Source organism: Carassius gibelio, chromosome A4 (assembly GCF_023724105.1).
Source record: "Carassius gibelio isolate Cgi1373 ecotype wild population from Czech Republic chromosome A4, carGib1.2-hapl.c, whole genome shotgun sequence".
NCBI lineage: Eukaryota > Metazoa > Chordata > Actinopteri > Cypriniformes > Cyprinidae > Carassius > Carassius gibelio.
This window is the reverse complement of record NC_068374.1, coordinates 20,410,431-20,433,883: the sequence shown is the minus strand read 5'-3', so window position 1 is coordinate 20,433,883 and position 23,453 is coordinate 20,410,431. Positions and strand designations below refer to the sequence as shown.

At 42.3% G+C, this 23,453-nt stretch overlaps 1 protein-coding gene across 1 annotated transcript in view; it reads right to left on the bottom strand.

Moving 5' to 3' along the window:
• The window catches only part of LOC127971003 (GRAM domain-containing protein 4), a 192,411-nt gene that overhangs the window by 22,777 nt on the left and 146,181 nt on the right, over positions 1-23,453 (bottom strand). The window contains exons 4-8 of the mRNA XM_052573743.1: positions 10,373-10,493; positions 9,745-9,806; positions 3,855-3,990; positions 2,311-2,336; positions 2,104-2,111 (exon numbers count right to left, since the gene is read on the bottom strand). Of these exons, the coding sequence (XP_052429703.1) occupies positions 2,104-2,111; positions 2,311-2,336; positions 3,855-3,990; positions 9,745-9,806; positions 10,373-10,493 (353 nt within the window). The remainder of the gene's footprint in view (positions 1-2,103; positions 2,112-2,310; positions 2,337-3,854; positions 3,991-9,744; positions 9,807-10,372; positions 10,494-23,453) is intronic.

Below are 23,453 nucleotides of genomic sequence, written 5' to 3'. Positions count from 1 at the left end.
CACAAAAGGTTATGGATAAAATTTATCTCTACACAGGAGTGTGGAAACTTTAACATGCTCAAACTTAAACGAGTGGGCATCTTTCAGTGGAACCGTTTCATTTGTTTAGGTTGTAATAGTTTTAAGTGTAAAACAGCTAGACTTAATTTTTTGTTGTGTCGATGCTTCATGTGATCACACTTTTTGGACAGACACAAAGTTGCACTAAAAGAAATATCTCGAAGAGAAAAACTGTAACTTAATTTCTTAATTTTCATTTATTCCTATTATGATGACACCACACAGAGATCACCTAAAAACGTACAGTCCAACAAACAAATTGTGAACGGCCGTCCAAAATCTTGATATGGCTAAATCTTGAGGTGTAAGAAAAATGTCATTTAAAAAACATTGTGATTCTTAGATGTGAAACACCCTTGACATAATCTGCTGGCATGCAAAAATAGTCATAAATGTTTTAGCACAGCTATCTACACAAATAGTATGAGAACTGTATATCGTGTCACTTGCATAGAAAATTCATTACCAGTTTATCAGAGTCAAAAGGAAATGATGATAATAGTTGAAACATCCTTAGCTTGTACATTTCTTTCATTTTGAAAATCACAGCTGCTGGTGCTAAATTTTTTTTTGTAAACCATTTAACATTACATGATGCCTACAAAATAGTCAAATAGTCAAAGTGTATGTTTTCTGTTCTAGGTAAGAAACATTTACACCTAGTGTTATAGGCCGGGTAAATAATTAGAAAATAGTATTTCTGTCGAATGAGAAAAGTTCAGTCATACATTAAAGATGTAGAAATGATGTTTTTGCCAAACACATCCAAAGAGTTTTCTACTCGTGCGAAAAAAGCACTTGTGTGCATAAATGATCTAAAGAAACAATGCTGATCATCAGGTATTTTAAACATTTTTTAAGACAATAGACAGTGTGCCTTGCTTTAGTGACACACAATGTGTAATCTTTTAAACATGTTTAAAATGGTAGGTGTAATTATTTTACTGAGTTTAAGCTAAATGTATATTTGTTCATTTACAGTACACATACTACAGGTTAGATTATTAAATTAAAACATTTCTTACATAACACAAAGTAAAAACAACAAATACGAATTTGCTCATAAATAAAATTTAGTTTACTCAGTTTTACTGTGTGTGTGTGTGTGTGTGTGTGTGTGTGTGTGTGTGTGTGTGTGGTTCAGGTATACCCCATGTTATGGGAACAATGATGGCAATATCCAAAATCCTTGGGGATTGTTTTTGTCCCTGTGAGGAAACAAGTTTATAAATCATACAGAATGAAGTGTTTTTGAAAATCTTAAAATTAACGAAATTTTCTTTAAGGGGTAGGTTTAAGTGTAAGGTTGGTGTATGGTGATGCAAAATACAATTTGTACAGTCTAAAAAAGCATTACGTCTACGGGATGTCCCATAGAACATGGAAAACCAATTTGTGTGTGTGTGTGTGTGTGTGTGTGTGTTTAAAGTCGGTTTTAAAATTAGCGTGAGATTTCAACTCCTTTTACACATCACATATTATGGATAGTATTTTCTTAACATTAAGGAATGCCTGTTTGATTTTATTAATTCCAGATAACATTCAATTATTTATCTCTTCAGCGGCTTGGTTAGTTGATGATTTAGATAATTGTCTCTCTCACTCTTTGAAATTCTCACCTGGAAAGACACCAGACATCGTCCTCCTTTTCAAATGTGTTTGTAGACGGGGAGCATGTGGCCTGTTGGTGCCTAGGTATCAACACCATATAGATCAAACAAACATTGATACTGTCTAGACGTCAAAACCCTCACTTTTGCACAGCCATTTTTTTTTCCCAGGAAGAACCCAAACACCTCCCACTGTCTTTAGGTGTGAACAACAAGCCAGAAAGGAACTTCACAGAAACCCCCCACAGCTCTGGTTACAGATACAACCATCATAAGAAATCCCCCACTGCTCTGGTTACAGATACAACCATCATATATCCAGTAATAAACGCAACACAAGTCAAATCTGAGATCTCTTTGATCTTTTGATTTACACACCTCTGCCATGTCAATCAAGGGTCACAGGACCCAGTGGCATGGCAACCGCTTTGACTGACAGGCCTTATAGTCATATATCAATCCAACTGACCATGCACACTTCTGACTACCTGTCAATCTACACGGACTGTACGGCCATAAATCAGGCCATAAATCAGGGTAATAAATCATCAAGACTTGAGATAAAGTGTATGATAGGACTACTCCTCAATATCAACAAAACCACAGGAAATTTTAATACAACAACAAAAAAAAGACTTACTAAGTCGTAGCATATTTTCTGTTAATCTGAAACAGAGACAAAGCAACTGTTCAGTCAAAAGCAAAAAACAAAAACAACAACACAGCTATATTTTTAAAGCTTCTGAGTTAATCTCAATTTAAGAACAATCTGAGGTATCATTCATACACAAGAGACAAGTGACTTTCCCTTCAGCAAACTCCAATGATTTCTTCCAGCGACCACAGCTTGTCTTGTATTTTTATTGCTAAGTGACAGTTAAATTGTGTAAATCAATGAAAGCAGACAGCTGTGGCCAGTACACACTCAATAATTCTCTTCAGAGACAGATATATACTTCATACATATATCTGTATGAAAAATGTACGAAAAATGGAGCGCAGCTGGAGGAAAAATCTGTATGAAAAATGTACGAAAAATGGAGCACAGCTGGAGGAAAACAAAACTAGAGGTATTCCGTATTGCTTGGCGGGAAAGTAACCTATCCTACAGAAAAGCATTAAAAACTGCTAGATTCGATTACTTTTCTTTTCTTTTAGAAGAAAACAAACATAACCCCAGGCATTTATTCAAAACAGTGGCTAAATTAACCAAAAATAAAGCCTCAACAAGTGTTGACATTTCCCAACACCACAGCAGTAATGACTTTATGAACTACTTTACTTCTAAAATCGATACTATTAGAGATAAAATTGCAACCATTCAGCCGTCAGCTACAGTTAATTATAGTTAATTATAGACCAATCTCTAATCTCCCTTTTCTGTCCAAGATACTAGAAAAGGTGGTATCTTCACAATTATATTCCTTCCTTGAGAAAAATGGTATATGTGAGGATTACAAATGACCTGCTTTTATCATCTGATCGTGGGTGTATCTCTCTATTAGTTTTATTGGATCTTAGTGCTGCGTTTGACACAATTGACAATTGCTTTGACGCAATGTATTTTGTTTAAAGCGCTATATAAAAAAAGGTGACTTGACTTGACTTGACTTCATAAGTGGACATTTAAGAGACATGGCCTATAATTGAGGCAGTTACATGCATTGACTTGACATCAGACCCAGAACTCCTGTTTAGCAAGTGTGAATTTGACCACAAACCACAAAACCTTGAAGATTCTCAAAATGTTCAAAATACTGTGTCTATGAAATAAACCAAATAGAACTGTGAAGCTTAAACAACTGTAGAAATGTAAGAAATGTAAACATATATGTGTTGTAATGCCATCTAAATGTGACATGTTAAGTCTAAGAAATACATAGTTTGATAGAACTGGAAAGGAACATATATTAAGACAAACGGACACTTTCATTTTACAAGGCAAATTAATTTTCTGTTCAAAATAGAAGCTCAATGTTATATCAGTTTCCATCCTGCCCCTTGTAAAGATCTCTTCTGTGCCATTAAACGTAGCTTATTCTGACTAAAAGCATCCTTGCCACATGGAGGCAGATGTTTACTAGACAGAAAATGATCTCTGTGACATAGTATTGGAGAAGAGTATTTCAGTTTCACACAAATTATATGAAGAATGAATTCCACAAGTGATTTTTCTCAACTGACCTTTTAGCACTTAGTGGCTCCTCAGCCTCAACCGTGTTCTCCTCAGGCTGGAAGCGAAAATCCTCGATATAAACCCCAAACTGATCATACAGCCAGCTCTGCAGCCGCGAACACACTGTCTCTTTCTGTTGTTTGTCTACAGAGAGATTTTAGACATATATTTGATTTAGATTTAGCCAAAACCAAATCTCTTTTAATATGAATCCTGCAGTGGGTGTACTGAGAAAGAGAGGAAAACGAGATTCTTAAAAAAATAACACCTGTCCTGAACTTCAGACTGCAACTCTTAAACATTTTAACCTGATTCCGAGTTTGGGTGTTTTTCCTGAGGTCTGGGACACAGGACTCATCTCTACTATCTTTAAAAGTGGAGACAGAACAGATCCTAAGAACTACAGAGGGATCAGTGTAAACAGTAATTTGGGGTAAAGGGATTTTGTTCTATAGCAGCACCATATCATCAGCAAATTTTCTTCCTACCTAAACATCGAACCACTGATCAAAATCACACACAACACACATTAATAATATATATGTACATTTGTTTGTTTTTATTTTGCTATGTACAATTATTTGTCAATATGTACTTAAGTATATCATACCAATAATATATACATATATGAATTGAATTAATCAAGGGGTGGGGGGCATGGGTGTGCTCCACATTCTCATTTCCTGCTTTAGACAAAAGGGGTTGGTCTGGCCTAGATGGTCTACGAATTTAGACAAGTGCCTAAAATAACAGCTGAATGTTTCCTGAAGCAGAAATTTCAGTCACAAACCTAAACCACAAACCAGCCAGAAAATCAACAACCTCAACACAGGATTAGAGACACAATTACCACTTGAACCCACATGACTGACAGACAAATAGAGAAGGTGAAAATTCCAAAATCCTGACTTTATGGCTCCTTAGCTTTTCACGATTCCATAAATATATGTGAAATTATTTTAAAAAAATTATTTCTGTGGTTAGTATAAAAATTTACAGCACACACATATTGGGTAAAGTAGAACATTGTCAGTAAACCTTTTTTAAAAAATACTTTTCATCATAAAACAATAATTAAATAAATAAAAATCATAGCAGTTAAGATAAAATTCTGCTTTAAAATTACTATTAATAATTGACCTAAAAAATTGTGAGGTGTAGAAGTATATTCATCTAAAAATGTTTTGTTCCTTGATGTCATAATATCATATATATATCATATTTACATTTACATATATATATATATATATATATATATATATATATATATATATATATATATGTGTGTGTGTGTATATATATATATATATATATATATATATATATATATATATATATATATATATATATATATATTTACATTTACATTTACATTTACATTTATTCATTTAGCAGACGCTTTTATCCAAAGCGACTTACAGATGAAGACAGTGGAAGCAATCAAAAACAACAAAAAGAGCAATGATATATAAGTGCTATAACAAGTCTCAGTTAGGTTAACACAGTACACGTAGCATGGGATTTTAAATAATATAATAAATAAAAAGAAAACAGATAGAATAAAAAAAGAATAGAGCAAGCTAGTTAGAGGTCTTTACACATACACACATATATATAATTGCATAATAAATGAAAAGAAAAATTGAATACAAAAAGATTATAAAGGTAGTTAGATTTTTTAAGAATATAATTAGAATATTGAGTGATAAAGTTAGAGGGTCAAATAAAAATGGAAGAGATGTGTTTTAAGCCGTTCTTGAAGATGGCTAAGGACTCAGCTGCTCGGATTGAGTTGGGAAGGTCATTCCACCAGGAGGGAACATTTACTTTAAAAGTCCGTAAAAGTGACTTTGTGCTTCGCAAGCTTGTAGAGGGCACATAAGTCTGAAGTAACAAATTTAGGTAAATGGGTGCAGAGCCAGTGGTAGTTTTGTAGGCAAACATCAATGCCTTGAATTTTATGCGAGCAATTGGAAGCCAGTGCAAATTGATAAACAGAGGTGTGAAGTGTATTCTTTTTGGCTCATTAAAAATGAATCTTGCTGCCGCGTTCTGAATTAATTGTAAAGGTTTGATAGAATTGGCTGGAAGACCTGCCAAGAGAGCATTGCAATAGTACAGCCTGGACAGAACAAGAGCTTGAACAAGGAGTTGTGCAGCATGTTCCGAAAGAAAGGGCTTGATCTTCTTGATGTTGAATAAAGCAAATCTGCAGGATCTGACAGTTTTAGCAATGTGGTCTGAGAAAGTCAGCTGATCATCAATCATAACTCCAAGGCTTCTAGCTGTTTTTGAAGGAGTTATGGTTGAAGTGCCTAACTTGATGGTGAAATTGTGATGGAACGATGGGTTTTCTGGAATCACAAGCAGTTCTGTCTTGGCAAGGTTGAGTTGAAGGTGATGGTCCATCATCCAGGAAGAAATGTCTGTTAGACAAGCTGAGATGCAAATAGCTACTGTTGGATCATCAGGATGGAATGAGAGGTAGAGTTGAGTGTCATCAGCATAGCAGTGGTATGAAAAGCCATGTTTCTGAATGACAGAACCTAATGATGCCATGTAGACAGAGAAGAGTTCCAAGAACTGAGCCCTGAGGCACCCCAGTAGTTAGATGTTGAGACTTGGACACCTCACCTCTCCAAGATACTTTGAAGGACCTATCTGATAGGTAAGACTCAAACCATTGAAGTGTGGTTCCTGAGATGCCATTTGCCAGTAGGGTTGATAGAAGGAGGATCTGGTGATTAACTGTGTTAAAAGCAGCGGACAGATCAAGCAGGATAAGTACTGAAGATTTGGATTCTGCTCTTGCCAGTCTTAGAGCTTCAACAACTGAGAGCAAGGCCGTCTCAGTTGAATGTCCACTTCTGAAGCCAGATTGGTTGCTGTCAAGGAGATTGTTGTGTGTGAGAAATGTAGAGACTTGTTTGAACACAGCTCTTTCAAGTCTTTTTGCAATGAAAGGAAGAAGAGAAACTGGTCTGTAGTTCTCTAAAAGAGATGGGTTGTGGTTGGGTTTCTTAAGTAGTGGAGTTATACGTGTCTGTCTAAATGATGAGGGGAAAACACCAGTGTGGAGGGAAGTGTTGATGATGTGAGTGAGTGCAGGTATAGCTGCAGGAGAAATGTAATTTATTAATAAGATTCGGGAGGAGCGCGTCAGATACTTAGCCTAATCAACACAGGTGGACCATAATCAAGTAATCAATCCCATAGTATAAATATCGCTGACTTACCTCTATCCACTGACGGTTTATCAGCATTTTGGTCCGCATGCATAGCACCATGTCCCAATACCGAGATTCCTCGTGAGAAGACTCATCCAGCTCTTCCTCAGCCCCATCACCGCAGCCAGCCGGCTCCAAGGCCACCCCTTCCCGTCGTGGCAACCAAATCGAGCCCCAGGCTCCAACACGCGGGCGCGGTACGGCGCAAGCAGCTACTCGCCGCCCAAGATGCCTAGGCCTACCTTCGCCGCCTCCGGCGAGAACCGCGGCTGACTCCCCCGTGTCCTCCTACCGCTCGGCCAGGCCTACGATTCCGCCATAACACAGGTGGACCATAATCAAGTAATCAATACCATAGTATAAATATCGCTGACTTACCTCTATCCATTGACGGTTTATCAGCATCCCTCCTCCACCCCATCTCCTCATTTCAAGTTCACTTTATAATAGACGGGGAAGGGGGGGTACTCTAGGTTCGGGCCATTCCCGAGCTCGGAGCCCTTCCCCGGACAGCATGCCAAATATGCATACCATTCCTCAGCTAATTATATGTAAGCGTGAACTAGTGAAATGGCTTGAAGAAGATGAGATGGAATAGGATCAAGCGGGTAAGTAGTAGGGTGGTTAGAAAGGATGAGTTTTGAGACTTCTGCCTCAGAGAGTGAAGAGAAGGATGTAAATGAGTGTAAGTTTGCTGGTGATATGAGCTTGAATGATTGTGGTGTGGAAAACTGTGCACTAATATGTTTAATTTTATTAATGAAAAACGTTGCAAAGTCATCAGCTATTAGAGACAAAGAAGTGAGGAAAATGTTTTAAAAAGCATGCAAGAGTTAGATGAATTGTTAATTTTGTTATGGTAGTATTACTTTATAGCAGATGAGACATTAGCAGAGAAAGAAGATAGGAGTGACTGATACACAATAAGGTCAGTAGTATTTTTGGACTTGCGCCACACCCTTTCAGAAGCTCTAAGCTTAGAACGGTGTTCGCGTAGAACATCAGATAACCAAGGGGCAGAAGGGGTGTTACGAGCTGGCCTGGAAGATAAGGGGCAAACAGTGTCTAAACAAGATGTAAGAGTGGAGCAGAAAGTATCAGTAGCACTGTACGCGTCCAAAGATGCAAACAGTTTAGGGGAAGGAAGTGAAGATGAAACCATTGCAGATAGCCGGCAGATACGTCGAAAGATGACATGTGGAGGAGTAAGTGATGTGTCAGGGACCATGTTGAGGTTAAGAGTGAGGAGGAAATGATCCAACGTGTGCAGTGGAGTAACCAGAACATGATCAGTAGAGCAGTGTCGTTTATAAATAAGGTCCAATTGGTTGCCTGATTTGTGAGTAGCAATAGTTGACACTCGGTTGAGATCAAAAGAGGAAAGGAGAGAGTGGAAATCAGCAAACAGAGGTTTATCTAGATGGATGGTGAAATCTCCAAGCATAACTAGGGGAGTACTATCCTCAGAAAAGGTTAAGAGCAACACATCTAATTCATCCAAAAAGTTACCCAGTGGTCCTGGGGGTCAAAGGACAACTACAAAATGTATTTTAAAAGGGTAGGTAACAGTAACTGAATGAGATTCAAAGGAGCTGTTGTTACCCAAAGATGGTAAAGGCTAATTTCCAAACATTAGGGATGAGCAGACCAGTACCTCCACCTCTTCCAGTCAAACGGGGGGAGTGGGAAAATGAGAAGTTATTGGAGAGTGCTGCAGGTCTCTGTTAAGGCCATGAGATGAAGCTTTGAATGACTAATAATAGAAGTAATGAAATCGGCTTTGTTTACAGCAGACTGGCAATTCCAGAGACCAATAGAAAAAGAAAGTAGTCTATTAGCAGACATAGGCAAATTGTGCAGGTTGTTATGATTGCGCTGTCTACATTGAGTGATGCATGGTTTACGAGTGGTAATGATAGTAGGGATCTGGAAACACATAGTGAGAATTGGTTATAAACAAAAACTGAAACAGAAATTAAACAAGAAGAAGGAAAAGGAGATTAATCAAAACAATACTTATATCCCCAGTCGGTGTCCCTGCCCGGTGGAGTCGCACGGTAGAGTCGATGGTCTTTACACTCTTCGGTCTTCACACGAGGAAGGCTTAACTGGAGGGCTGCTGCGACCACTGCCGCAGTATACTAATCTTTTTTAAACCCAACAAAATGAAAAATTGAATTCAGCTGAACACACTGTTTATCACAACAAAGGTCTAAGCAAGCGCACAACACTGACAACGTATGTGATAGAGTACGAGACCAAACGCAGCACGTCTCAACACAGTACACAAACAAGTGTTTCCTAGCAACGCCAACTGCGCTAAACACTAATGAGACAAGAAATAAATACACTTATGGTCTGCTTTTAACTCCCGCTGATTTAACTGCTTCTCACAAATGTCTTTACACTCTCTTGGTTGGCGCTTGAACGCACTTTACTGTTTATCACAACCAAGGACTTAGCAAGCGCACAACACTGACAACGTATGCGATAGAGTACGAGACCAAAAGCAGCACGTCTCATTTTTTATATAATCTGTGCGTGTTGTTGTTGTCTCTGTGCACTGGAAGCTTCTTTCACCAAAATTAATTCCTTAAAGTGACGTGACATTCAGCCAAGTATGGTGACCCCTTTCTGATTCTGATTCTGATAACATTGAGGGCTGTATTACCTGTGCCATTAGCTGCAGGTGGCTGTTGCTTCCGTGGAGGATGAGGTGGAGAATCTTCACACCTTCGGCAGGAAACACAAACAACATTAACTTTCAATTCAATTCAAACTGTAATTTAGACCTCATAAACACATTGCTCTTCTACACATATTTGCAGATTAACTATCAGAAACTTCTCCTCATAGTAGCTCAGCCTGTGCAAGCCTACAATGTGCTGGCAATCAAATCTGAATCAATTAGATGTTGAAATGAGATCAGTGGAAAGAACATTCTGCACTGACATATTGCTATTCACATCTCTTCATATTGACATTGGCTTCCTGTTGATGGACCTTTGGGTGGTGGGATGTAGTGGCTATTTTTATATATTTTTTTATATTACTCAGTTTGTGGCATGGACTGTGGTCAGTTCTACCATGACAGCCAGAAAGAGTACAGGACCAGATCACTGAACACTGCCAACATCCATCAATTTATCACATACTATAGAGGGAAACTATTAAACTGTGGTATGCTACAATAAAAGTTTTCTCCAAAACCTAATTAAACTTGTGATTTCTACTCAAAACTTTCTGCATTTCAGGTCTTTTTAATGCTTTCCTGTATACCATTTCTTTCTTTTTTTCACCTAGTCTTCAGCATATCACTCATCTTCTGTTCCAGGTCTAGTCTTCTGCTGTGTTCTTTCTCCAACTCCTGCTTAAGGGTCTCCACATTGGTTTCTTCTCGTAGCTTCCGCAGTTCCTCCTCTGAAAGAATATAAAAAGTAAAATAAAATACATAAAAAAATGCAACGATTTCAATTTCCACACAATTAATAAACCTTCCGTAATGAAGACATTACGAAAAAAAAAAAAAAGATCTAGTCCATGACATATGTGTTATTATAAATATTTCTGAACTGACAAAAATGTTTATTTGACATATACCACAGTAATACCATGATATACGTTTCTAGATGTACCATGCAAATAGTTTAATGACTTGTCTTAATTTTAATTTCTTTGTAGTCTTAGTGATTTTTGTTTATTTGTCACAACAATATGGTAAACATTTAGTATCACATTATATTGTTTATCACCACCTAATACATAATGATTTATTATGCATCCACCTCACAGTCACAGGTGTGGCATATCAAGATCCTGATTAGACAGCATGATTATTTACACATTTGTGCTTTAGGCTGGGCACAATAAAAGGCCACTCAAAAGATGTTGTGGTCAAAATGAGTTTATTGTTTTTCTATCGCCTTTGTTTCTTTGTTAACTGTGAAACAACAGTCTGAGTCAATGTTTCCGCATTGTGGATAAGTTGAAAAAAAAAAACACATATGATAGTTAGGTATGTTTATGTTTTCAGCTTGTACATGTGCTCTTAAATTTTTTTTGCATTAAATGAAAACCTGTTCATACTTCAAAACACACCTAACCATGACATGCAGTTTTTTTCAACAGGTTTTCTTTTAGTACAAGAAAATTGAAGGCACGTGTACAAGCAGTATATGTCTGGCTGTGTACAGTTTATGTGAATACTATTATTACATTTATGTTGCACACTGAATGCATACCCTAGAAGGGTATGAAGGTCAGAACCCCTTACGAAAATTAACCATGGTTTTACTACAAATAAAACCAAAAAACCATGGTTACTATAGTTAAACCATGGTAACCACAAAATAGCCATGGTTTTGCTATATTAACCATAGTTTAACCATGGTATTTGTAGTAAATCTGTGGTTATACAAATGGTATTCAACACGCCAAAAAAACATGGGTTACTACAGTTTTATTATAATAAAACCATGGTTATTTTTCGTGAGAACATTGCAGTAACTGCATAGCAAGATGTTAACAACTACTTAGAACACCTAACAACTGCATAGCAAGATGCAAATAATCACTTCAAACACCTTAGCAACCTGGCAAATAACCACTTAGAACAACTAACTGCATAGCCATATGCTAACAACTAGGGCTGTGTGATTAATCGAAATCGAAATAAAATCGTGATTTGAGTGTGCGCGATTTCTAAATCGCTTTATAGCACGATTTTCCGCGGCCCTGACCTCATGCAGTATGTTATCTGAACCAATCAGGATGCAGCGCACCTGAGTGGAGCGCGAGAGCAGAGCACTGAGAGCAGACTGGGCATAACCTAACTCCAGGTTCACACACTGTCTGTGATGCGCAGCCTTTTTTGTTTTTTTGAGCCATGTTAACGGATCAGAACGTTCACACTGCACGCAGTAAAAAGATGAGAAAAGAAAAGGTTATAAATAGAAAGGTGCGAAAATATTTAATATCTTGCGCCTGAGCGCAGAGAGAGTTGTGAGTGCACAGGACACAGGTTGAATGAGAGGAGACACGTTGTAAGTCAGCATGTATCTGAGCCTTATACAGTCTATGATCTGAGCACGCGCATCTGGTTTTGATAACAGAGCAAAGGAAATCTGCGTGCAAGTCAGTGATGCGCGGGTTGATCCAAAATGAGCTGGGGCCCGCGGTTACGAGTCATCCAAAAATATTTTTAATGAGATTCGGCTCGCTGTCGGTCGGATCCTTTGAAATAAAAATGCCAATTAAACCTTTGCCATTTAGTATAGTAGGCATTGACCCGCGCATCACTGGTGCGAGTGGAAAGATTCGCGCTCGCGCATTATTTTAATGTGCTTTTGCGTTACAATAATGCACTCTCGTTGCTGCTTCTGAACCGCTTACACATAAATTACTGTATACGCACTGCAGATGGAGTACGTGACCCTTGGGCAATAAATATATTGGGCAAAACATATAACACCCGAGGTACCGCTACAGTGAGCTCTATGACCAATGCATGAAAAAAAAAAAAAAAATACATATGTTTAGACATTTTGTTTGACATCTTAGTGATTATTTTGACTTATGTCTGTTCTAGAGACATTTGATAAAGCTCTCATTGGTTTTCTTTTGGAAATATGTTAAAAAAAATCGTGATAGGTTTTTAAGTGTCCATATCGCACAGCCCTACTAACAACTACTCAGAACACATTAATAATTGCATAGAAAGATCCTAACAACTGCCTTGAACACATGAGCAACTATATAGAAACGTGTTAACAACTACTCAGATTATCTTAGAAACTGCACTGCAACATGCTAACAGCCACTTAGAATATTTTAGCAACCACAATGTCCTGGAAACCACTCCGAACACCCTAGTAACTGCAGAGAAACTGCCAACAACCACTGAAAACATATTAGCAAAATGCTAGCATTGCAACACTCCCACAACACCCTAACACTGTGACAGTAAGAAAATTGAGTCATAAAAATAAATAAATAAATAGTGTAAATTGTCCATGCCAAAAATTATTACTGACTGCCGAAGGGTGCTTGGAGGATGCTCAATCCAGAGTTTGTCAGATGAGGTACATGCCCGAAGAAGTGAGATGGCATCAAACCCCCTGTTTAAGGGGAATGGTGCTGCAAGCGATACACAGAGTCTTTCTTGTCACCCAACCCACAGCTCAATAGATGTTTGCTAGAGAGGCGCTGTGCGCCAGCACCCAGGAGGAGGCCATACTCCGAGTGGAGTGATCCCTCACTCCTAGGGGGCATGGATCACCTTGTGTTTGGTACGCCAGGGCATCCACTAGCCAGTGGGTCATTTTCTGTTTGGAAACAGCTTTCCCTGTCTATTGACCTTTGTATCAGACAAAGAGCTGGTCAGAACTTCTAAAGCTCAGAGTGCGGTCCACATAAATGTACAGGGCCTGTATCTGTATCTCCTCCAAGGGCAGTGCTTGCAGGTTCACCAACTGGTCCCGGAAAGGAATGGTGGGAAATTTGGGCACGTATCCAGTCTTGTGTCTCAGGAAAACATAAGAGTCAGCCTGTATTAATTCAAATGACATTTCACTGACCGAAAATGCATGGAGGTACCCCACCCTCTTGATGAAAGTGAGCGCAGTAAGGAGCACTGTTTTAAGAGAAAGAAGAGAGCGGTAATCCACTGCATCTTAAAGGGAGGGGCAGGTGTGAGTAGCACCAGATCCAAAAACCAGGTCTGGGCGGGCCAGTAGGGTGCAAACATTAAGACCTGCTCCTCTTCCTCCATGGTCTGTTCAAGGAAGTTTATTTGCGGAAATACATATTTCTGCAGGCCCCCAGGCCAGCTGTGTGCCAGTGCGTCCACGGTATGGGTCCCCACAGTCAGGGAGTAAAAGAGCTGGCGATGGGAGGACTCAATCCTTATCAGCTGGACAACCTGGGGGTGGAGTTTTTATTCTGCAGAGAAAGTGAACTGTTGTGAGAGCATGTGAAAGCATATGAATGACATGCAGTGACTGGGTCTGAACTGGGTCTGATTCCATAAGAGGACATAGCAGGTGAGTTGAAACATGCTTGCCCTGAAGCAATTGTTGAAACCAGTGCAGGGTCAGCAGAACTAGAGCAACTTGAAGCAATTTATATGCCATTGGAGTCAAGGTCCTGTCCGGGAGCCCGAGGCTGCATGCCTGTTGGACACAGCAGCCCAGCCCATCTTGAGGCATCAACCACAAAATGCCTAGATATTTGTTCTATAGGCACTCCTGCCCATAGAAAAGCAAGGTCCTCCATGGGCTGAAAGTCTGACAACAACTCGGCATGATGGGAATGCGCCATGCCCATCTCAGGACTCTGCCATGTAGCCAGTGCTGAAGTGGTCTCATATGCAGCAATTCAAGCTGTGTTACTGCAGCCATGGATGCCATATGTCCCAAGAGCCTCTCTAGTTGTTTCAGTGGAATCATTGTTTTCACCCTGAACGAGTTGCATGCCCATTTGTGAGCCACACTGTAATGTTGAAAGAGTTAAACTCCATACCGAGAAAAGAGATTCTCTGCACAAGGGAGAGCTTGTTCTTCTCACAGCTGACCTGAAGCCCCAACTGGTTGGGGTGCTGGAGCATCAGGTCCCTGTGTTCACACAAATCATCTTGAGAGTGAGCTATAATGAGCCAGTTTTCGAGATAATGCCCAACGGGGCAAGGGCAACCTCCACAACCTTGATGAATGTCAGGGCAACTTCACTGTCTGCTTGGCTGCCTGGGCCATGGGCTGCATTGCCTTCCTCGGAGTGGTTTGAAGTTGTGGCTGAGGTGTCATGGAAGACTGCACCGGGGAAGAAGTAGATGCCCTCGATGATGAGCAGACTGCCAATGGTTGCTCGGTGCCAGCAGTATGGCAAGATGTGCTTGATGGCCTTGGTCTCCTTCTGGACTGATGATAAACTGCTGGGAAAAGTCCCCTCCACTGAAAAGGCCAGCCTGCGAGATAGGGGTGTCAAGCATGCAAGCCTTGTCAGCAACCCTCATCTAGTCAAGTCAAGTCACCTTTATTTATATAGCGCTTTAAACAAAATACATTGCGTCAAAGCAACTGAACAACATTCATTAGGAAAACAGTGTGTCAATAATGCAAAATGATAGTTAAAGGCAGTTCATCATTGAATTCAGTGATGTCATCTCTGTTCAGTTAAATAGTGTCTGTGCATTTATTTGCAATCAAGTCAACAATATCGCTGTGGATGAATTGACCCCAACTAAGCAAGCCAGTGGCGACAGCGGCAAGGAACCCAAACTCCATCGGTGACAGAATGGAGAAAAAAACCTTGGGAGAAACCAGGCTCAGTTGGGGGGCCAGTTCTCCTCTGACCAGACGAAACCAGTAGTTTAATTCCAGGCTGCAGCAAGGTCAGATTGTGCAGAAGAATCATCTGTTTCCTGTGGTCTTGTCCTGGTGGTCCTCTGAGACAAGGTCTTTACAGGGGATCTGTATCTGGGGCTCTAGTTGTCCTGGTCTCCGCTATCTTTCAGGGCAGTAGAGGTTGTTCATCTCAGCAAGGTTGTGCTAGAGATGTCTCTGCTGGAGCACCAAGGTGGCCATCGTCCGGCTGTTACCTTAGTCACTTATAGAGCTTAGAACTACCCTTATGCAGCTCCCTTATTTTTTTGTATTGATACCACTTGCAGAATGGCCATCGTATCGGATCTTTTGGGTTAAATTTATGTAGAAATATAGAAAATTCTAAAGGTTTCACAAACCTTCATGCAGCACTTTACATTTTATGATGTGTGGCAGGAAAAGCAAACAACAGACACGGGTGTGGTGTCAGGCCTCGTGAAGGCTTTTATTTAACAGAAATAAGACATAAAATACCCAAAGCAGGGAATAAAGTGTCCAAGTGGAAGGAGTGTCCAAAATAAATGGGGGTTACTCTGAGCTCCTCCCGAGTGACCAAGCTTCTCACCCTATCTCTAAGGGAGCGCCCAGCCACCCTACAGGGAAAGCTGATTTCGACCACCTGTATCCAGGATTTTGTCCTTTCGGTCATTACCCACAAGTTCATGACCATAGGTGAGAGTAGTAACGTAGATTGACCGGTAAATCAAGAGCTTTGCCTTACAGCTCAGCTCCTTCTTCACCACAGCAGACCGGTACAGCAACCGCATTACTGCAGAAGCTGCACTGATCCGTCTGTCAATCTCTCGTTCCATCCTTCCCTCACTCGTGAACAAGACCCCAAGATACCTGAACTCCTCCACTTGAGGCAGGAACTCTCTACCAACCTGAAGTGGGCAATCCACCCTTTTCTAACTGAGAACCAGCCTTGTCTAACATGTACTAAAACATGTACCAGAAAATGTGTTTAAAAGCTACTGAGCTGCCTCCCTATATACAGTATACATAAACACTCAGCAGCTCCCTTAGACAGCATCCTAAAACAATTTAATTATTTTTTAACAGCAGTCTTTAACTTTGAGTATATTAACAATAAAGGCCTCTAGTTACTTACTGTTTAATTTTATCACAGATTATGCTGTAAATTAGCAAGAGTTTCTTATAAATTAAATGATACGCAAGTCATTGTTCTCATTCTTGCACAACAAAGCAATTTCACAATGACCACACAAACATCAGACAGATAAATCAAGATATGAATCTTTTTTTTCCTTACGTATTTCATGAGTACACATTGCATTTTAGTCTCAGGAGATTAAACTTCATATTCATATTCATTTTTCATCTACGTTTACAACAGCCCTTACAAAATATGACTGTTGCTGTGGTACAGTAACGATATTGTGGTAATAACGTACAGGGTTTGTTCACTCTAAAATGAACATTTTGTCATCATTTGTTTACTCTCACATTGTTCCAAACCCATAGGCTTTCATTCAATTTCAGAACACATAGACATTTTTAATAAAACCTGAGATAGATTTATCACTCCAAAAATAGGCATGCATTAATTAAGATGAGTGTGCAAAAGTGAAGATATTTTGAGAAGAAAAGAATTGTTTTGCACCCAAAATCTGAATTAAAATATTAGTCACATGGTTTGTTTTTATGACATTTTTGGAGCCTTTAAGACCTAAATGGATGAAAAGAAATGTCTCAGGTTTCTAAAAAATTATCTTAATTTGTGTTCCAAAGAATACGACTTATGGGTTATGAATAACATGAAGATGAGTAAATTTTCTTTTTTAGATTGAACTAACCATAAAATATATACCGTGCTACTGAATTATACTTAATTGAATACCCTTGTATTTCTATGGGACATATTCAAAATAATAAGAATAATATGATCAAAGAGTTTTCTAAATGAGCAAACAGCATGCAGGGGTCAATTCCCAGGATGCACAGTTCTCTGAAATCCTCAACACGTAAGTGCATCATAATAACTAGGGATGGGCGTGTCCCCTTCAGGTTGGTGGAGAACTCCTGCCTCAAGTGGAGGAGTTCAAGTATCTTGGGGTCTTGTTCACGAGTGAGGGAAGGATGGAGCAGGGGGATAGGTGAAGCTTCTGCAGTGATGCGGTCAATGTACCTGTCTGTCGTGGTGAAGAAGGAGCTGAGCTGCAAGGCAAAGCTCTCAATTTACGGGTCAATCTACGTTCCTACTCTCACCTATGGTCAAGAGCTGTGGGTCATGACCGAAAGCTGGCTGGGCGCTCCCTTAGAGATATGGTGAGGAGCTCTGCCAATCAGGAGGAGCTCAGAGAAGAGCCACTGGTCCTCCACATCGAGAGGAGCCAGCTGAGGTGGCTTGGGCATCTGTTCCGGATGCCTCCTGGAAACCTTCCTGGAAAGGTGTTTCGGGCACGTCCCGAAGCGTTAGCACTCATTAGCTTGTCATTAGCATTTTCATTCGAACCTTTGGATGCGTCAAGCTTATGGATTCCTGTACATTGTTCGGTTCCAGCAACAGAGCCCCTGCAGCAGGACAACTGGGTGACAGTGAGGCAGCGTAGTCGTGGGTCAAAACACCAATCTCCTGTTCCGATCAAAACATTAAACAGGTTCTCCCCACTCAGTGGTGCACCTACTGAGAAACCTGATGAAAGTGCTCTAGTTATTGGTGATTCTATTGTACGGAACGTGTATATATAGACACCAGCCACCATAGTCAAATGTTTACCGGGAGCCAGGGCGCCTGACATCTTGGCAAATATAAAAGTGCTGGCTAACGCTAAACGTAAATACACTAAGATTGTTATTCATGCCGTGTGATGGCTCGTAAAAGAGGAGGAAGCAAATGCAGGCAATCAGAAGAAGTTTATTGATAACTGAGTCCAGAATGTAGGCAATGGTGAAAGAAGGTCTACGGTGGCGTGAGAAGTGCTGGATGGTGAAGTCGGTGGTGAATGTGAAGACGGTCAATGGATGAAACCAGGAACAGACCGGAACACTCACACGAAGACGACAACACGAACACAATCCAGAACAAGAACACGGGAGACGGTAATCCAACTTGGGAAGCTGTGACATGAATGAGGATCTGACAACAGACAGAGAGATGGGTGAGTATTTGTAGCTGAGTGGAGATGAGGATCAGCTGGAGCGAGACAATCAACACACAGGTGACAACAATCAACCAAACAAGCACATGGAGACTACGAGAGTACAAATACAAACGCAAAACATGACACGGAGAAAACAATGGATTTCCTACCGTGACAGTACCCCCTCCCCTAGGACGTCACCTGACGTTCCCAGCCTGCTTTACCTGTAGATTGTAATCATCAATAAGGCGGTGATCCAGTATGTCCCGAGCAGGAACCCACCTTCTCTCCTCCGGACCGTAACCTTCCCAATCCACCAAGTACTGAAATCTGCATCCCCTCCGTCTAGAGTCCAGAATACGATTAACCAAATATGTGGTTTCCCCATTAACGATACGAGGCGGGGGGGGGGGGGGGGGGGAGTGGGGGGGGGGTAACCGTGGCAGGCGGGTTAAGACGGGAAAAAATCACCGGTTTAATTTTGGACACATGGAACACGGGATGAACCCTCCTGTACGCCGGAGGAAGGCTAAGGCACTGTTACCGGATTAATGATTTTGGTAACAGAAAACGGGCCAATAAATTTGGGAGCAAGCTTATTCGAAACGGAACACATAGGAATATTCTGGGTTGAAAGCCACACTCTCTGACCGACGACGTAACGGGGAGGCTTCGACCGGTGGCGATCGGCCTTAGCCTTGGTGCGCGACCTAGCATGTAGCAGAGCTCTGCGAGCTCTGGTCCAGGTGCGGTGACACCTCTGGACTAGTGCGTGTGCAGAGGGGACCGAAACCTCGGATTCCGTACTGACAAAATTAGGTGGTTGGTACCCTAAACTACACTTAAATGGAGACATGCCCGTAGATGACACTGGCAAAGAATTGTGTGCGTACTCCACAATAGAGAGTTGCTGACACCAGGACGAAGGATTATTGGAAGCCAAACATCGCAAAACCCTTTCGACATCCTGATTGGCTCGCTCGGTTTGACCATTGCTCTGGGGATGGAACCCGGAAGAAAGACTAACAGTCGCTCCTAACAATTTACAGAATTCTTGCCAAAATTTGGACACGAATTGGGGACCCCTGTCAGAAACCACGTCTGTCGCAAAGCCATGTATACGGAAGACGTGGTCAATGACAGCTACCGCTGTTTCCTTGGCTGATGGTAATTTGGGCAAGGGAATAAAATGAGTCTCCTTCGAGAACCGGTCCACTACGGTTAAAATCACTGTATTGCCCTTAGAGGGCGGGAGGGCGGTAATGAAATCTAGCGAAATGTGGGACCAGGGTCTCGAAGGGACAGACAGCGGCAAGAGTAACCCATCTGGAGGTCAATTGGAAGTCTTACCAATAGCGCAAACTGAACAAGCCAAGACGAAGTCGTGGACGTCACGAGCCATACCAGGCCACCAAAATCGTTGCTTGACTAGAAACCTAGTTCTACTAACCCCTGGGTGACAAGCAACACTGGAACAATGACCCCACTGGAGAACGTCTGACAGTAACCCCTCCGGCACAAACAATCGGTTCGGTGGGCAACGAGCCGGGGGCGTTACCCCTTCTAAGGCAGTCAACACCTTCGATTCGACCTCCCATCTGAGCGCGGAGATAATGATGGTCCCCGGTAAAATGGGCTCGGGAGTAGCAGTACGATCGGAACGCTCAAAAAGACGGGATAAAGCATCGGGTTTGATGTTTTTGGAACCCGGCCGGTAAGAAAGTGTAAAATCGAAACGACCGAAAAACAATGCCCACCGAGCCTGCCTGGAGTTAAGTCTTTTGGCGGTTCTAATGTATTCGAGATTCTTATGGTCTGTCCATACAATGAAAGGTACACCCGACCCTTCAAGCCAGTGACGCCATTCTTCCAGTGCAAGTTTGACTGCCAACAACTCTCGATTGCCAATGTCATAATTAACTTCCGCAGGAGATAAACAGTGAGAATAATACGCGCAAGGATGAACCTTTCCGTTTGAGGATGCACGCTGGGACAACACTGCTCCTACCCCCACCTCTGACGCGTCGACCTCCACTATGAATTGACGTGAGCGATCAGGGGTGACGAGAATGGGAGCTGAAACAAAGCAGCTTTTCAGTTTGGCAAACACAGCCTCGGCTGCGTTTGACCACCTGAACGTCAAACTAGGGGAGGTCAAGGCGGTCAGAGGAGCGGCTAGTTGGCTGAAATTGCGAATGAAACGCCGGTAAAAATTGGCAAACCCCAGAAATCTCTGCAGGGCCTTGCGAGACTCTGGGGATGGCCAATTTACCACAGCCTTAACCTTCTCAGGATCCATGCGAACACCCTCAGTCGAAATGATGTGTCCTGGAAAAGAAACAGACTGTGCACGAAAAACGCATTTCTCCGCCTTGACAAACAATCCATTCTCTAGCAACCGCAGAAGCACTCGTCGTACGTGTTGCACGTGTTCCTGGAGAGACGAAGAAAAAATCAATATGTCATCCAGGTAAACATATATGAACAGATCGACCATGTCTCGCAACACGTCATTAACGAGTGCTTGGAAGACTGCCGGCGAGTTCGTTAGCCCGAAAGGCATCACGCAGTACTCAAAATGGCCTCTAGGGGTGTTAAAGGCAGTCTTCCACTCATCCCCCTCCCTGATGCGGACCAAATGATAAGCATTACGTAAGTCCAATTTAGTGAAAACGGACGCTCCCTGCAACCTCTCAAAAGCTGAAGACATAAGCGGCAAAGGATAGGTATTCTTTACCGTTATGTTGTTCAGCCCTCGGTAGTCAATGCAAGGTCGCAAGGATCCGTCCTTCTTTCCCACAAAAAAGAACCCTGCCCCCGCTGGAGAAGAAGAAGGGCGGATGAACCCCGTTGCTAGAGAACTGGATATATATTTCTCCATGGCCGCCGTCTCTGGAATAGACAAAGAATATAACTTGCCCTTAGGCGGAGAAGTACCTGGCAATAACTCTATCGCACAGTCATAGGGACGATGAGGAGGAAGAGAATCAGCATGAGACTTACTGAACACCTCCTTCAGGTCGTGGTACTCCGCGGGCACGTTAGCCAAATCCACTGCTTCCCCCTGAAACACAGACTCAGAAACATTAACACCAGCAGACAAAAGACAAGACAAATGACACTCCTCGCTCCAGCGAACCACAGATCCGAGGCGCCAATCGATCCTGGGGTTGTGTTTCTGGAGCCAGGTGTGACCGAGAACAATGGGAGATTGAGGTGAGTCCGTGATGAAAAATGAAATCTCCTCCGTATGGTTGCCAGATGTGATGAGGGAAACAGGTAAAGTGGTCTGTGTGATGACTGGCAGTCTGTGTCCGTTGAGTGCAAAAGGTGCAATGGGGTGTTTGAGGGAGGTGAGAGGAATGTTGAGCTTCCTAGCAAACTTAAAGTCCATGAAACTACCCTCGGCCCCAGAATCCAACAAAGCGTGATGATCGAGTGCGTGGGTGGACCACCGAAGACTCACCGGAAGGAGTGTCGATGTAGATGAGGTCTTCCTGGCAGAGATCCCACCCGATAGTAGCCTCCGTTTTACTATCGGGCTTGGTCTTTTACCGGACAGCGCTGGATGTGATGTTCTTGGCTGCCGCAGTATAAACACAGTCCCAGGGATCTCCGCCTGATCCTCTCCTCCCGGGAGAGCCGAGCTCGCCCCACCTGCATGGATTCAAGATCTCCAGGTGGGCTGACCGCAACCTCTGAGTGCTGACGCTGAGCCTCCGGTCTGGTCGCGAGAACTGCTCTCCCCCTCCGTCTGGCGGCTTGGTCGAGTCGGTTGTCAACTCTGATGGTGAGGTCAATCAGGCCATTGAGAGAAGTGGGGAGCTCAACGGCGCAGATCTCCTGTTGGATGCGGTCAGCCAACCCATGCAGGAAGTGATCCCACTGCGCCTCTTTGTTCCACTTACACTCCGCCGCCAGGGTGCGGAACTCAATAGAATAGTCGGATACGGACCTGTCTTCCTGACGTAGGTCCGTGAGAAGTCTAGCCGCCTCCCTCCCGGCGACGGAGCGGTCGAAGACCCGTCTCATCTCCTCCGAAAGTGCGTGGAACGAGGCACAGCAGCTGTCTTGGTTCTCCCACACCGCCGTCCCCCAGAGGGCAGCCCTCCCCGTCAGTAGTGACAAGACGAATGCCACCTTCATTTCCTCGGTGTTAAACGTGCGGGGCTGCAGGGCGAAGTGCAGAGAACAATGAGACAGAAATGATAGACAAAACTTAGGCTCACCCGCATATTTCTCAGGGATGGGGAGGCGTGGTTCGGACTGGGAAATCCCCCCGGAGACGATCGGCGGTGTGGGTGGCGTGGGAGGCGCAGCGGGTGGCGGTTGTTGTTGTTGTTGAGCCTGGAGAGCGAGCTCGGACACCTTCGTCACCATTGCTTGGAAAGCTCGACCCATCTCATCTATCGCCTTGTCTTGGCGATCCATACGACCAACGGCTCTCTGCAGAAACTCCTCCAGATGAGATGGGGAGCGATCGCCTGCTGCTTCCATGATGGTCAGATCCTACTGTGATGACTCGTAAAAGAGGAGGAAGCAAATGCAGGCAATCAGAAGAAGTTTATTGATAACTGAGTCCAGAATGTAAGCAATGGTGAAAGAAGGTCTACGGTGGCGTGAGAAGTGCTGGAAGGTGAAGTCGGTGGTGAATGTGAAGACGGTCAATGGATGAAACCAGGAACAGACCGGAACACTCACACGAAGATGACAACACGAACACAATCCAGAACACGAACACGGGAGACGGTAATCCAACTTGGGAAGCTGTGACATGAATGAGGATCTGACAACAGACAGAGAGATGGGTAAGTATTTGTAGCTGAGTGGAGATGAGGATCAGCTGGAGCGAGACAATCAACACACAGGTGACAACAATCAACCAAACGAGCACATGG